The 17,240-nt window shown below is 37.7% G+C and overlaps 1 protein-coding gene across 2 annotated transcripts in view; it reads left to right on the plus strand.

Moving 5' to 3' along the window:
- Window positions 1-17,240, plus strand: part of ASPG (asparaginase) — a 74,955-nt gene that overhangs the window by 38,268 nt on the left and 19,447 nt on the right. For both annotated transcript variants that reach the window (XM_005285814.4, XM_065593711.1), the window contains exons 7-10: window positions 474-586; window positions 5,715-5,900; window positions 9,712-9,825; window positions 13,256-13,375. In XM_005285814.4, coding sequence (XP_005285871.3) covers window positions 474-586; window positions 5,715-5,900; window positions 9,712-9,825; window positions 13,256-13,375 — 533 coding nt within the window. The remainder of the gene's footprint in view (window positions 1-473; window positions 587-5,714; window positions 5,901-9,711; window positions 9,826-13,255; window positions 13,376-17,240) is intronic.

Raw genomic sequence — 17,240 nt, forward strand, 5'->3', positions numbered from 1 at the left:
TGCTGTTCACTAGTAAGGACCAAACAGATATACTTACATTTAATATTTCTTGTTTTAAATTAGTATATTATAACCGAGCTGCTGTATTAAAAATATGGGGGAATAATAATGTGGAAACTTTTCTGCTGAATAATATTGATTTTTTTCTGGAGATCTAAATTATTTGTAATTTTTAAGATTTAAAATATAGCACGATGAGACCTAACCTAATGGTTCCTTTGGACACTATTGAAATATAGGCTCATAATAAACACAGTGAGTGAGATCAGCTATTGTGTTTGCCACTCTTGATTATTCCTTCACTTCTCCTTTTTAATTTTTTTTGTATGAAGGTCATACTAATGAATTATAGTACAGACTTTAAAAATAAGGAAGTATGAAGTACTACAAATACACTTGATATAATGTTGTGAAGCTTAATTAAATGAGCAGTGAGACTTCTCTTTCTTTATGGTTCTGTTTCTCTTTAACAGTTAACTGGGAGACAGTGTGGAGAGCCAACACCACAAAGAAGTTTAAGGTCCACACTAACATGAACAGGAATGTTGGGCTGCTGCGAATCTTCCCAGGAATTAATGCTGCCACTGTAAGTATTCTGTTTTTAATTGTTGAAATGGTAGAAAGAGTATCCAAACACATGGCTGCTTGGCCTAACAGAGCTGCAGTGATGCAATACCTGTTGTTATAGATGGAAAAATTGATAAGATCTTTTTGTAAAGGGAAATCTTGCCTCGCCAATCTACTAGAATTCTTTGACGGGGTCAACAAGCATGTGGAAAAGGGTGATCCAGTGGATATAGTATACTTAGATTTTCAGAAAGCCTTTGACAAGGTCCCTCGCCAAAGGCTCTTAAGTAAAGTAAGCTGTCATGGGATAAAAGGGAAGGTCCTCTCGTGGATCAATAACTGGTTAAAAGATAGGAAACAAAGGGTAGGAATAAATGGTCAGTTTTCAGAATGGAGAGAGGTAAATAGTGGTATCCCCCAGGGATCTGTACTGGAACCAGTACTGTTCAACATAATCATGGAATTCCATAATGATCTGGAAAAAGGGGTAAATGGTGAGGTGGCAAAATTTGCAGATGATACAAAACTACTTAAGATAGTTAAGTCAAAAGCAGACCGTAAAGAGTTACAAAGGGCTCTCACAAAACTGGGTGAATGGGTAAGAAAATGGCAGATGAAATTCAGTGTTGATAAATGCAAATTAATGCACATTGGAAAACGTAATCCCAACTATACATATAAAATGAGGACCTGTAAATTAGTTGTTACCACTCAAGAAAGAGATCTTGAAATCGTTGTGGATAGTTCTCTGAAAACATCTACTCAATGTGCAGCAGCAGTCAAAAAAGCTAACAGAATGTTGGGAATCATTAGGAAAGGTATAGATAATAAGACAGAACATGTCATATTGCTTCTATATAAATCCATGGTATGCCCACATCTTGAATACTGTGTGCAGAATTCACCCCATCTCAAAAAAAGATGAATTGGAAAAGGTACAGAAAAGGGCAACAAAATGATTGGGGGTATGGAACAGTTTCCATATGAGGAGAGATTAATAAGACTGGGACTTTTCAGCTTGGAAAACATGACTATAAAGTCATGAGTGGTGTCGAAAAAGTAAATAAGAAAGTGTTATTTACTCTTTTTTTCCAGAGGATGTTGTGAAGGCCAAGACTATAACAGGGTTCAAAAAAAGATATAAATAAGTTCATGGAGCATAGGTCCATCAGTGTCTATTAGCCAGGATGGACAGGGATGGTGTCCCCAGCCTCTGTTTGCCAGAAGCTGAGAATGGGCAACAGGAGATGGATCACTGGATGATTACCTGTTCTGTTCATTCCCTCTGAAGCACCTGGGATTAGCCACTGTTGGAAGACAGGTTTCAGAGTGGTAGACGTGTTAATCTGTATCAGCAAAAAACAACAAGGAGTACTTGTGGCACCTTAGAGACTAACACATTTATTTTGGCATAAGCTAACTAAAAACTAATTTCCCCATGCTAATTTCCCCCTACTGTTACTCATACCTTCTTGTCAACTGTTTGAAATGGGACACCCTGATTACCACTACAAAAGTGATTTTTCCTCTTGTTGATAATAGCCCACTTTAATTGAATTGTCTTGTTAGAATTGGTAAGGCAACCCCCATCTTTTCATGTACTATGTATATATATCTTCCTACTGTATTTTCCACTCTATGCATCTGATGAAGTGGGTTTTAACCCACGAAAGCTAATGCCCAAATAAATTTGTTAGTCTCTAGGGTGCCACAAGTACTCCGTTGTTTTTGTCGGAAGACAGAATACTGGGCTAGATGGACCATTGGTCTGACTCAGTATGACCTTTCTTATGTTCTTAAGATGTTTAATTGTTTTGGTAAACAGCCTTGAGCAATGTATCCCAATTGTGTTGGTAAATATTCGTAGTAGTAATATGACTGACTAGTCCTAGCATGGAAAACTATTTATGATGGTTTTAAAAGTACCTTTAACCTGAATCACATGGGCTTTGGAATTGATAATGTATTGCTTCCATGTGTCTGGAAGATGTATTCGAACTCTTGGCAAGCACGTGCAAGCTATAGTGACCAGAAGTGTCTATTTGCCATGCAGTCAAGTGTGTGTGTATAATATACACTTTGCCAAAGGTATGCATGCATATACAATATGGAAAATGGAGTGAGGAAATTGTGCCCTTTTCTACAATTCATGCTTCTTCCTGCAACTAGTTTAAGGGTTCAGGGCTCTGATCCTGTTCTATGATATGCTAATGTGAACCCCTGCACCCCTGTGAACACCTGGAGCCCTATTGATAACAATGGGACTCCACAGAGGCCAATGCTAGGAGGTTGCTTTGCAGAATTGAGGTCTTACATGGTATGGGCTAGATTCACGAGGGGACGTTAGGTGCCTAACTGCTATTTTAGGCACCTCCATTCAACATTTAGGTGCCACTGACATTCACAACCCCCCGTTCAGGTCCACTGAACCCTGTAGGTGCCTAAAGCCCCTAGGCACCTAAGATTCCACCTTAAAGTTCCCTAGCTGCCTAAATGTCTGCTGATGGGCATACATAAATCACCTAAGTCCTGATGCCACTGAGCAGCTTTGTGCCTAACTACCCCTAGGCCCTGTCAGGATTCACAAACTAGGCATTTCCCCAGCCTATCTCGCTTGTGGGGCCAAATCCGGTTGGTGTATAGAGAGGCCACCTAAAAGCACCTTACCTTAGCTTACCCTGCACAAAATGTGTTGAAGTGGTGCCCCCTCCTGCCTTATACACTCAATAGCCCAGTAGTTAGAGCACTCATCCAAGATATGGAGCGTGGGAGTTCAAATCCCTCCTCCTCCTGATTTTAGACCAGGGTCTTGAACCCAGGTCTTCCACCTCTCAGGTGAGTGCCCCAACCCTGACTAGCCACTAGTCAGAGGGTATTTTGGGATAGGTCTGTCTCTCCTTTCTGAAGCTCTTTCACATTGCATGAAATGTGTAGGGCTTGTCTATACAGAGAGTTAGTGCTTGGCAAACCGAGGTGTAAATCTCTGAGCATTCTGGTGTGCCGTGCGCAAACTGGTCGTGTGGACCTAGCGGCTGCATACTAAAAATTCCATAGTGTATTTTGACCTACTGATGTGCCAACTAGGCAGAAGGGTGCCGAAAAGTTAGGGGTTGCAAAGTTCAGTATTGAAGCGCTGGTGTGTCTGTTTTTGAAGTTTCGCCAAACTGAATTATCTTTCTCGTGGCCATTGTCAGCTTAAATTGCATCCAGTAGTTTAAGCAGAAATTCCTCAATTATACTAGTCTTCTTTTTAGGTGAATCTGAACAGATGGAAATGCAGTCGGGTGGTAGATTTGTAATAAAACTCCAACTGTATAGTTAGCCTCATAGGCGACTGTAGTGTATTGCAAGTAGTTTATGTGATCAACAAAGAAATATTTAAGTTGTTTTAAATAATTTCACTAGATGACTACTTACATTGATGAGATACATTAGCTGCGTGGTTACCAATTGGCCCATAGAAAACTACTTCTCCCTCCCCTCCCCTCGACTCTTCCATTAAATGAACCGTCTCTTGAATTTAAATTAAATCCTTCTAATGTTTGGAAGGCATATGTACTAAACATGGTAGATTTTATCATTGTGGTTCAAATGTATCAAGTAAGAATTCTGTGAATGTGTTGTTCCATTTATGAATAGTTCTGCATTTACAAGTAATATGTTTACATTTATCAAATAGTTTTCGGTCATCATGCAAGTGCATAGCTTATGTAAGAGAGATAAGATGGGTGAGGGTAATAGCTTTTATTGGATCAACTTCTATTGGTGAAAGAAACAAGCTTTTGAGCTCACACAGAGCTTGAAAGCTTGTCTCTTTCCCCAGCAGAAGTTGATCCAATAAAATATATTACCCTCACCCACCTTGTCTCTCTAATATCCTGGCACCAACATGGCTACAATACAGCAAATAGCCTATGTAATGTATTTAAACAATAGCTTGCCATCCTTTTCTCCCTAAGGTCATTTTAATCAGCCCTTCCTATAGAAAATTGCCATTATTTTAAAATATATCCCTTTGGGATTTTCATAGGAGTCTAAAGAAATTGTTTCCCAACTCCCATAGCCTTCTTTTTGAAAATCCCAGCCTTATTTTTTAAAAATGATCACCACAAATGGCCAGTGTAGATGAAGTACTTATTATTTGTAAGACTCTGATTCCTGCTTGAGACATAATGGCATTTTAACTAAACACTTCTTTATGCATCTCTTATTGATGGAACTTATTTGAAAGTACCATGTGATTATTAGTAATCATGGCATCACTTTTTGACAGTGCCCTTGCCTTGGAAAGCCATGTGTCAGAAGTGGTATGAATATAGTTTTTCTAGTTGTGCAATTTGTACAGGCCGCATCCTTATTTATTAGTTGACAACCTCACAAGTGTAAAACATGCCCTTGTGATCATGAGGTTTCATTTTTGCAATTCATTTCTGCGTAGGGGTCCAAAGAGAGTTCTTCACACACACACATACCCCTTGCAATTAGTTCAGTATTCAACTGCATATTTCCTCACTGGCTTGAAAAACTGTAATCAAATTAACTGTTTACCCTGTAAATTTTTTTATACTGACTCCTGTTTTGTGGTAGATTGACTTTAAATTGACGCTGTTGGTTTTTAATATCCTCAATGGTGTAGGCCTGGCTAATTCCAGCTGACACCTCATAACCTTTCAGGGGTCCCATATTCTTATTTGTGCTCTGATGTCCTGTAAAAATTGGAACTTTTTTCCCACTGAAGTCCATCTTGGTCCATCCTTTCGCATACTTTAACTTGATTTTTTCCCCCCAAAGATGCCACTACTGCCGCTATATTTATAAGCGTAACTACCAACCTGTCTTGAACCCTCCCTTCCAATGTGTTTTTCCATATACTTTGGTATTGGATTAGTCATATATAGATATAAAGCTCTGAACATAGTTAATATGTTTGTGCTACTGTATGGTACCTATGTGGGGATACTCTCTATAAATACTGTCAATCATGATAGGCAAGAACTTTAATTCCCTTTTTTTTGGCTCGGGAGTGCCATCCACTGCTTTTGTAAGATCTTTTGAAAAACATGTATGGGGGAGAAAGGGGTTGCTAATCGAATTATATAGCATTAAAGACATGGCATTGTAATACTTTAACACCTTATTTTAAATAGGTGAAGGCATTTCTTCAGCCTCCAATGGAGGGCATTGTACTTGAAACTTACGGAACTGGTAATGCACCAAATAATCGAGAAGATTTGCTAGACGAACTGAAGAAAGCAACAGAACGAAAAGTAGTGATTCTGAATTGTACCCAGTGCTTACGCGGGAGTGTTGCTGCAGTCTATGCAACTGGACAGGTGAGAGAAATACAGCAATTTCTGATTGCAATGTTATGTAAAAGAAATGTTTCACTTATGTGATTTGCTGTATGTTTAATATGCTAGAAAACAAACATTTAGCTACAGAAAGATGTTGTCTATAAAACAACCATATTCAATTAGCTATTAAATGGTTCAAGCTGATCTGCAAACAAGATTTAAAAAAAGCCCTTTATTTTAGTCTGAATTTTGTAATTAGCTAGATCTCATCCCAATTTACTGATTGTTGGCTTCCACTGTGTGTGTGACACCCCAGCATCCATCTGCAAAATACTGTTGATGTCAATCCCAAAATAACTCCAGTGAGTGTGGTCAGACATGTCAAGTAATACCTTTTTAAGGTTTGCAGTTACTTTAATAGTTACAAAATAAGGGCATTTAGTAAGGTGGCAAACTTCTGAAATATTCTAAACATCATCACTTACTTGACCCTCAAGACTCCCATTAGGCTATCTGCATGTGCTAATGAGTTCATCAGTATAGTATGTACTGGGATGTCCCTCTGAATGGAGGCCAGTAGTCTGTGACTTCTGGAGATCTGAAACCAGGTGTAGGCTAGTTTAAAGCAAATTTATATGCAGATACTGACACTCTTGGTATTCAGGGTATTCATCATATTTTAATAGAGTTTCCCTAATCTTATTTGCAATTCACAACCTTTTTGGTTAGTCAAAATATTGGTAGGACTCATGAGCCTCACAGACCCCACCAGTGTTCATAACCTGTGTGAGAATTCTGAATTGTGAGAGGAAAGTTCATTTGTCTGGCTTAACTTTCCTTCTATTCCCTAGCCTACGCCTGCTTTCAGATCTCCGTTGACCATTCAGTGACTAACCTTTCTATAGTATGCCTTGTGTTTATAAATATCACTTCTTTCTACAATAGGACTGAACTATTATTGTTTCTTATACATGAAATATTTTGGCACAGCTTTATTTATTTTTTGTTTCAACAACTTCCTAATATATAACTGAGGGAAAAAAGGAAACGTAAATTGTGACATTACCCAGGGTACAATCTGGACTGTTGAACAGCTGTGTCCCCTCAATTCTCCAAACGGGGTTTTACACCAGCCTTTTACACTGCTTCACTCTGAGAGCAACCATTCCTGGTCTGCTCTCACACAGCCTCCAGCGTGTAAATTACTCCCAGCTATACTATATGAGTGCTATAGCCAGCCACTCTTGAATTACACTGTAGAGCAATACCAGCAAACTCCCAGTCCCAGACTGTCCCCAGAAATGTGCATCTTGGACTGCCTAGCCCTCTCCTGGACAACACAAGCTCATATAAATCCCGTAATTTTATTAATAGAAAATGATATGCTTAAATCCTGTTATCTCAAATGAAGTTTCCCAAACACTTCAATCCAAGCACACCAGTTTAGATAAAACAATAAAACAAGTTTAACAACTGCAGAAAGATAGATTTTACATGATTACAAGTAATGAGGCATAAAAGTCAGAATTGGTTACAAGGGAAAAAAAAGTAAAATGCATCTAATACCTAAGTTAACAAGCTAAGTGAATTCAAAGCAAAAGTCTCTCTCACCACATGTGTCAGCAGTCTTACTGGCTGAACTACTTTCAGACAGGATTCCTCCCTCAGTCCAAAGCTGTTTCTTTATTGCTCAGGTGTAGTGTCTGCTGTGGGTAGAGAGAAATAAGGAAGGAATAACTTGGGGTGTCTATTCTCCATTCTTACACTTTTCCTCTTCTTTGAGAGTCATCTCCAACTGGAGTTCAGGAGACAGAAAGTCTGTGGGGATGGGAACCTCCAGCTGTTTCTTTGCAAAGATGTAAATATCTCGCTCACATCCTTTTTCCTGCCAAAGAATGGCCACTTAACTAGGTGATAGTTCATTTGATTTCATTGACAACTGGCTAAGGTGTCAGTTTGCCTTTTGTCTTCGAGGAACTGGTTTGTGGCTGCTTTTTCAAACTCAGAACATGTCTCAGTAATGTCATTACAGTAGAATGTTATAACTTTACATATGATGTTGCCACACATATTTTACTAGGACAATAATGATTAGTAAATTATGAGTTTTCAAATAATACCTCACAAGGCATACTTTGTACAAAATTTATCATAGTCTTGTAAATGGGGTGAGCATAGGGGTACAGACTGTCACAAATGTCAAAAGAGCAGGCGTCACAAGATTTGAACTTGAGACCTTCTGAAACATAAGGTCAGACCTTTTACTGAGTAGACTATAAAGTTTTGGGCTAACATAAATGGGGAATTTAGAGGGATTACTTTGACCATCATGGACTCCCATACATGTTGGTTAATGTAAAATATATGAAGAATGAAAAAAGCAATAAATAAACAACTGAATGTAAAAATTTAAACAATGTAAAGTTTGTTCACTAAATAATCCCAAGATACCTGAAACTGCAAAATTTCATGAGAACAAAATCTAATTTAGTATATGACATTCTGCTTCAACAAAAATGTAGCAATTTTTTCCCTATATTTTGGCTGAAAAATTCTCCATAAGTAGAGCACCTCTGAAAATGATTTCTTGTGTTTGATCCAAAGTGCTGTTTTCCTAATTTAATTTTATTAAACCTTTACAGGGTTATTTAGTCACTTTCAGTCACTTGTTAATTCCTGGGCCCCAGCTTTTCAGCTTTGTATTATGTGGCTTCACCAACTTCCACTGATGGAGGCTAAACCCTATTTATATTGGTATCCGTACAGGAAAACATTGCCAACGTGGACAGAGCCATGGAGTGTTCTGGCTGAATTCTACAGAATTTATTTAATGGTGGTTTTTCACTGCCCTTCCCTTTTCAAGAGCAACAGCTCTGTGGAGGCTGAGTTCTGGAAATTTACTATAATATTAGTTTGTTTCAAAAAAGATTGTATTACATTTTTTATATTTTTAAAAAAGTAAATAATATTTTGAGTAGCTGGTAATAACATGTTACCTTCACTACATGTGGCTTTATCCTGTCATTTGTACATATTTTAGCTAGTCAGGTAATTTAGTGATTAAATAATCATGGTTCATCTCAAACTCTTTTAATGACAGTAACTGAATATCTGGGCTCTGATCTACCTCCTCAGAACAGATTATAGTTGAGGGGTCTATGTGGTGATAGGAAGTGGGGGAAATCACTTCCCCTCCTATCCAGCCCCGGAAAAAGCCTTAGCTGTTCTTTGGCTGAAAACACTGTAACTTTCCAGCACAGAAGGAAGTTTTAAATGGTATATGAAGATCTTAAGGAAACCTCCTTTGTCTTCACTCCATGGCTGGTATGCTCTGTAAATGTACATACTGAAGATAGGTCAATTTGGTTCTCCTTTTGCATTGGTTCAATCATTAGTTAATTGCTGAATTGTATAGGGGAAGCAATCTGTCTATAGCAAGCACTATTTGTTTTTTGCCAGAACTGTAATTATGCAGTCTAGTCTCATATCCTAAATCATACACAGGTAATGCAGCTTAGAATGGTCTGACAACACCCGTATTGGTAGCACACTGCAGTACTGGAATTCATCCAGGGTAATACCCCATAATAAATTCGTCAATATGTTTGTGGGAAAACAACATATTTGGCAATTTTAAAAACACACTGATTTTAAAAGCTAGTAACTGCAGCTTTATAATGAGGGCTAACTTAACAACTGTTTATGTAGTTAATACACACCCATAACCTTTTCCTTTTAGGTTAAAAAAAATGGTCATTCTGGGTCTCTAGTAATCCCATATGCATCAATACTGTATAGAAGTGTTTCTGAATACTACACTAATTAAGTCAAAGTTTCTTTTCATTCACAGACTCTCACTTCTTTAGGAGTAATTCCAGGGGGTGATATGACACCAGAAGCAGCCCTAGCTAAACTCTCATACACACTGAGCAAAAGCCATCTTAGCTGGGAGGAGAAGAAGGAGGTAAATATTTCACTGTTCGTTTAGTAGACTTTTAATAGTGGTTGGTTTTTAAAATCTATTTTTTTAATATTTACTACACTGACTTCTGTGAAGTAAAATTATTTGACTTTTTATGTTAATTTATGAGCATTCGCTTCCACTATCTAATGTGAATACCTCACACCCTCCTACTTTATGCAAAATAATATTGTTGTAGAACTATGAAAATAGGTAGATTTGAGGGGGGAAGAAAATCCTCAGACCTCTGCACAGAGGTAAGCTGAAAACCAACACCAATATTTAAAACTTCTGCTTTTAAATTCAGCAGTGGATCTGCCCTCAGCTTCAGCACAGACTCCAAATAAATAATGTGCAAACTGAAACAGGACGGAGGTGAAATCCTGGCTCCATTGACATCAATGAAAATTTTGTCACTGATTTCAGTGGAGCCTGGATTTCACCCAGGGTTTATATTTAAGTCTTCATGTAGCAACTGGTGCATCTTATTATTCTTGTCACTTTATTTGAAGTCTGTGAGTCTTGAGTGTCAATGTTAGATGTAATTTTGTTAAGATGAAAAGATTTGAAATGAGTATGTTCTTTAAACACAGACCATTTCTCTGCGTCCCTGACTTTCAAGTGTTTATTAATTGACTATATATTTATAATTACTTGTTAATGACAGATTTGTTTTGGTTAATTAATGTCTTAGGTGTTGGGAAATAGATAGAGTTAATACAACACATACAAATATATAGTCCTCTGTTAAACATTCTCTTTTCGGTGGCAGAACGCTAGCACACATATACATTAAAACTTCTGTTTTTATATGCAGCAAAGTCATAGTCCTGATGGAGTAAAGTTGTTATCCTGATTTTTGGATGATATCAACATGAGTCATTCTCTAGATTTAACCTATCAAACTAACAATTTCCCCCTCCGTTGGATGTGCTAGGTAAAAAAAACAAAAAAAACCTGATCAGTTGTGAAAAAAAATCTATTTCCAAGTCAATACCTTCAAATAATGGCTGTAAAAAAGAAAATCCTATAGAATACTTATCAATGGGGATGGAGGTTGGTGGCTTTTCCTTTCTTTAGAGCTTTAAATTTAAATAGTCTTATAAACTTTGTAAGAGATTTACTAGCTGTCTGAATATGAAATTTTAATATTTTTAGAACTATCTTACCACTTTCTACTTTAGTAGTTTCTTATATTTTAAACATTTTCTGTGTGTGTAACTTAACAAAATCTTTGTCCTGGAATGGTCTCTTTGCTGTGGGAGGAGCAACTGTGCACAACATACTTTATGCAGGAACACATTCCACAAAGGGTGTAGTAGAGAATATGGCTTATAGGTATAGCACTGCCAAAGAAGCAGTGGTAGTCCATATGTGACCCCACAGCAATGAATATATAATTTCTACTTTGCCCTTTTTAAAAAACATATTTTTTTAATGAAAGCTCTTCAATAGTATATTTTAGCAGGCGGACCTATCTGAATTTATGTCAGCCTGTCAAATCTGGAAATTTCCATGCACCAAATCAGTACATAACTTCCACTGATATATATGTAATGGGACTCTTCCAGCAGACAGTTACAATACTGTAAGTGTTTAGAAGTGGTTTTTTTTTATAAAGGGCATGCCTAGACACAGGTAAATCTGGGGCACTCTTTCTTCCCACATCACACCTTGCTTTCTTGCAAACTTGCACAGTCCTGCTTCTTAAAATTCTAATTGAGACAAAAAGAACAAGGAGTACTTGGGACACCTTAGAGACTAACACATTTATTTGGACATAAGCTTTCATGGGCTAAAACCCACTTCATCAGATGCATGCAAGAAGGTGTGAGTAACAGTAGGGGGAAAATTAGCATGGGGAATTAGTTTTTACTTTGTGTAATGACCCATCCACTGGAGAAACTGCAGAACTGGAATTAATTTGCAAACTGGACACCATTAAATTAGGCTTGAATAAGGACTGGAAGTTGTCAACTATTTGAAATGGTCCATCCTGATTATCACTACAAAAGTTTTTTTCTCCTGCTGGTAATAGTCCACTTTAATTGATTAGTCTCGTTAGAGTTGGTGAGGCAACACCCATTTTTTCAGGTTCTCTGTGTATATGTATATATACCTACTGTATTTTCCACTGCATGCATCTAATGAAGTGGGCTTTAGCCCACAAAAGCTTATGGCCAAATAAATTTGTTAGTCTCTAAGGTGCCACAGCTACTCCTCGTTCTTTTTGCTGATACAGGCTAACACGGCTACCACTCTGAAACCTGTCACCAAGCAAGGTAATTGAGGCAACTTACTGTTAATAGTTGTGGAGGCATCTTGACAAGAGAAAGCTAGCATATAAAATCATCAAAGTTGGAGAAACCAGTGGATTTGTTAATGTTCATGATGTTCAGATTTGTTCCCTCTTTCCTCCAGCTTTTATGAAATCTTATTTCTAGATTTAAGAGTGTCTCTATTTAGGGGTGCTGGAAGAATTTGTATCATGCGGGTGCTGAGAGCCATTTAAGCATTCTGTAAACCCTGTGTATAATGGAGTCCACTTCAAGCCAGGGGGTGCGGCAGCACCCCTAGTTTCAGCATCTATGTGTCTGTTCTTCTCCAGTCTTGTTTCAGAGGCTGCTTCTGAGCAGGGAGTCTCTCATTGATGCTTGATCCTAGTTAGTGCTAAGGCCCTCATCCTGCAAATCCTAAATACATGTTTAATGTTGAAACACTGAAATCAATGGGGCTACACACATGCTTAAAGTTAAGCATGTGCCTAAGGGTTTACAGAATCAGGGCCAAAGGGCCTGATTCAAAGCCTATTAAAATCGGTATGAACCTTTCCATTGATGTTATTGGGCTTTTGATTGAGTGATAAGTGTACAGTCAGTGCAGTGCATACCAGTTAAACATTGCCTTGCTTCGTTACTCTAAAACACCGGACAAAGGCAGGATCTCAGAAGGCCCAGTGCTTTTCCTAAAGTCACCACTGATCTCCTAGTTTTATTTTCTCATTCAGTGTTTTAACTTACTGTTAGTTTAAATAGGATGCTACTTACCATGCTGGGAAATCTTGACTACTTAAACCAAACCATTCTCGCACACACCCCCACCCCAAACAACTGCTCCGCCTTCTGGATTTTCGAGTATGTTCTGACATTTCTCTATCTTTTAGGTTATAAACTCTTTGGAATTATAACTGTTTTTACCTTTGTGTCTTCTCCAGTGCCACTTCCACTGTGCTAAGCAAATAAATAATAGCCTATAGAAAATATTAAGTAATTTCAACTGTGTTCTTATTCTATGGGACAAGATTAATTTTTACAGTAAATTGCACTCATTTGCATTTTCTGTAACTTTCTAGCTTAGGCTAATAAAAATTAACAGCATCAACCCTTTTTTCTCTTGCTTTTTACAATAATTTGTTTATTTGCCCATTTTTTAGATGCTGAGTGAGAATCTGAGAGGAGAAATGACTGTAGTACCCACAGGAGCCAAGATCTCTCTTACAGATAGCAAGTTTATTGAAGCTATTGCCAAATCTCTAAATGTCAGCTGCAAGGAGGTACCTACTTTAAATATTTAAAGTGAACTCATGTACAGCAGAAAATTAACTTAAACAAGTATATCTTAAAGGTGAAATACAGTGCAACGTTGAAAACGAATCATAGATTTCCTTGCTAAGTGTCCCAACTAACCAGGCCATGGGGGGGCATTTGGTACAACAAGAAGTTAAACCTTGAATTTGTTTTCTATGTCTGTAAAATTCTCTTGATACTTCTTGGTTCACTGATGATCTATGCTATCACAAATACTACACAGGTCATTGTCATGCATGGTACTTATGATGTGAAAGAAAATACTAAATTATTTTGAATTTTCTACATATTTTGACAGTATGGAACAATTCAAGCATAGAAGGAAAATACTGTAATACACAAGATTATAAATTACTAGTACAATGAGAGGCATTCTGCGTGTAGCTGTTAATGCGGAGTCAATATTAGTCAATGTTGATTGCACAACAAATGTTCTATGGAGAACATTGCAAGACATAATTATTATGGTCTTCTCTTGGCTTGTTTTCAGGGAAGGTTTAATTGAATACCTACTCTAGAGTGCATGGGGGCAGGAGAGAAGGAAAAAGGGTGAGGGACTGGGGTCACATGGAGTGAGTTAAACATAAAAGAAGTTGAAGACTAGGTTTCGAAGGTTACACGCTCTCCTGCTCATTGAACTCATGGAATTGGGATCATTCTGCGGTTGAGAGTTTTAAAACAAACAAAAATAACCCCCCACTTATAGCACAGACAGTATGTTCCAGATTTTCTGGGTCGTTCTATTAGTGTCAGCAGAACTTGTTGCTGCTGTTCTTTGAATTGTGGGTCACTAAGCTCTTTATCATGCTTTATGAGACAAGATCTCGCTAATGACCCATTGGGGAGGCTTGGAATGACCCCAAATAAGACTCCAGGGCTTGTGTAAATACAGTCTTTGTACTGCTTTAACTTTATCATTTAGAAACTATATAGTTAAATCAGTACAAACGTCTATTGTGGACACAATTATACCAGTATAAAGGTGCCTTATAGTGGTATAGCTTATAACTGTCTATGGTAGGGGGTTGTACAAACGTAACTGTTTTGGTAAAAAAAAAAAATCACACAACTACTCAAAATAATTAATTTGGTACAAAAACTGTGCGTGGATCAGGTCTAAGGAAGGGTACAAAGCAAAGCCATTGGACTCTTTGGCTTTTTTCATCTTTATGAAGTTGGTGTCTCCTAATAGTGTCTTCATAGTCCTATCAGAGATGAATCAGAGCCTTATCGGCCACACTCATTCTAACATATGGGTGAGAGTGAAGTAGGAATGGTATGAAACTTGCAGGGGTGAGGTACATATCGCAAATATTTTTTTCTCTCTCTCTCTCAGCTTTACGTAATACACAGGAAGATCACAAGTATCTTCATGCTGCATTTTTTGTTGGCTTTTGTGAATCATAGATTCAACTTGTGCTCCCAGAGGCTGAGATGAGAGAATTTTGATAGAAAAGCACTAGTCCTGTGCTGTACTTCTGGGAGATGCTGGATTTTGCTCCTATTTTGATTATAGGACTGGAGCTGAGACAGCATCTTTGTTAATCTGCAGGTCAAATGTTCTGAAGACATTCGGAAATAGCTTGCTGGTTCTGTTTGACCTGGATAACAGCTGGTAGGCTGATAAATGCTTTATTGTGGAACAGCTACACAATTTCTAATCTCACGCACCTCAGGTCAATAAATAAATCTTTGATGCAGTTGGAGTGGATCAACACAGAGGTCTGTAAGGGAGAATACATGTATTGTTTGCTTTTGGTAAACCCTGACTCAGGTGGTCCGAGCAGACGGAAGGCAGACAAGGAGCTTAAGGACCCAAAAGCCTGGTCCACCCAGGCTAAATGTAGCCTCAGGACTTGAAGCGGAAAGTTGACCATGTTAACCCAATGCATGTGGGTGAAGGTATCTACCTGTAAGCCATGCCACTGAGCACAGTAGTACAATGATAGGTTAAAATGAGGAAATAGGGAGAGCCCTAAGAGACAACAATGTGTTCCAGTACATATAAGGGTCTAGCACAGAGGTTCTCAAACTGGGGGTCAGGACCCCTTAGGGGGTTGTGAGGTTATTGCATGGGGGGTCGCAAGCTGTCAACCTCCACCCCAAATCCCGCTTTGCCTCCAGCATTTATAATGGTGTTAAATATATAAAAAAGTGTTTTTAATTTATAAGGGGGGTCGAATTCAGAGGCTTGCTATGTGAAAGGGGTCACCAGTACCAAAGTTTGAGAGCCATTGATCTAGCATAATGTGTGTTAATGTTGAAGGCCTGGGTGGCTGCCTACGGAGTGCTGAGTGCACCAGAAGTTTATTGATGCTCAACCTTTCTTGCGAGGAGAGTTGGGCAATGTTTTTTACAACACATTGTTTTTTTGCTGAAAACTGCATTGGGGGGGCCTGAAACTATTTGCCAAATTCAGGTCAAAGTTCATGAATACTTTCGGTTGGAAAAAACAGCCTTTTAATTTCAAATGTGACCAATAAAAAAGGTGAAGAACAGCCATATCAAAACAAAAAACTTGAGAGGGGAAAAAAGAACAAAAAGCAAAATTTGTTTTGAGTCGACCAAAACGTTTTGGTTGCTACAAAATGATTTTTTTGTTTTTGATTAGAAGAAAAAATGTTTTGGTATGAATCAAACCAGATTTTTTATCTGATTTTTTTTTTTCAGTTTGGCCCCTATACCAAAAACATTCATTATTTACGCAGCTCAAATAGTGAGTAAGTAACATATGTTAGTAACGTAGATCTAATTTTTGGAGTTTATGCAGCATACTCTTCCACTATGAAAAGCATTTCCAAGCAGAATGATAAAAAAAAAAAATAGCAGAGCAAAAACAAGTGTTGCTGTCCTCGGTTCTAAACATCAGTAGAAACTTCTCAGCATAGTATATATTAGCAAATGGTGTTATATGTATACTTTAAATGAAGTTCAATATTGTTCTCATGGTATGTTTATTGGCTTAAAATCTCAAAAATGGCCAGTGATTCTTGGATTGTTCCCTATGTTTAGGTGCCCCATTTGATACACCTTATAGGGGTGTTACTTTCAAAGCCTGGGTGATCTTTTGAAACTCAGACCCCTTTTTAAATTGCCTCAGGTTGGGTTCCCAAAAATGGAGACACCCATAGTTGTTAGTCCCTTTTGAAAATTAAGGCCTTGATCTCTTTAATGAGCATGAGTTTTCTATGAGCCTTATGAAGGTGGATCCATGATAGGTCCATCATATTTATATATTTTACTCTTCAGTCTGACCAGCTACCACAAAAAGACAAAATATTGTAAATTTATATGTGAATCAATCAGAGCAGGTCTCAAAATTTAAGAATCTTTAACAAATGTGGTTCAAAAAAGTCACACCTTATTGATATTGGGACATGCCATATTTTGCAGGATCCTATTTAGCTATGAGGTTTGTGAATACTGAAAAAGGTTGTTTACTAAATAGCTGTTAGAATCAGCATGGTCAGACTAGGACTCAGAAGTATCCTAACTCCATATTGACTTCAGGAAACTGATATCTGCAGTTAGTAAGGAAGTGGTAAGTTTGGTGGTAATACAGTTTTCAGGCATTTAATTTATTATCTTGATCACTTCTTTATTATATTGATTTTTATATGAAGTGGGAGATTGTTTTAAAATTAATTATCAAACTTCAAAGATGACTGCTTAGAGGCTTTTTCATTGCCACTTGCACTAGAAGCACCGACATGCTCATTGTTCCGGAAAATAGACATTTTAAAATATGTTATTTCAGTTGCATATTGTTTATTGGCCAAACCAGGAATGGTTTCCAAAAAACGAATATTGGGTTGAGATGAGCACATATTG

Source organism: Chrysemys picta, chromosome 4, assembly GCF_011386835.1.
Source record: "Chrysemys picta bellii isolate R12L10 chromosome 4, ASM1138683v2, whole genome shotgun sequence".
NCBI lineage: Eukaryota > Metazoa > Chordata > Testudines > Emydidae > Chrysemys > Chrysemys picta.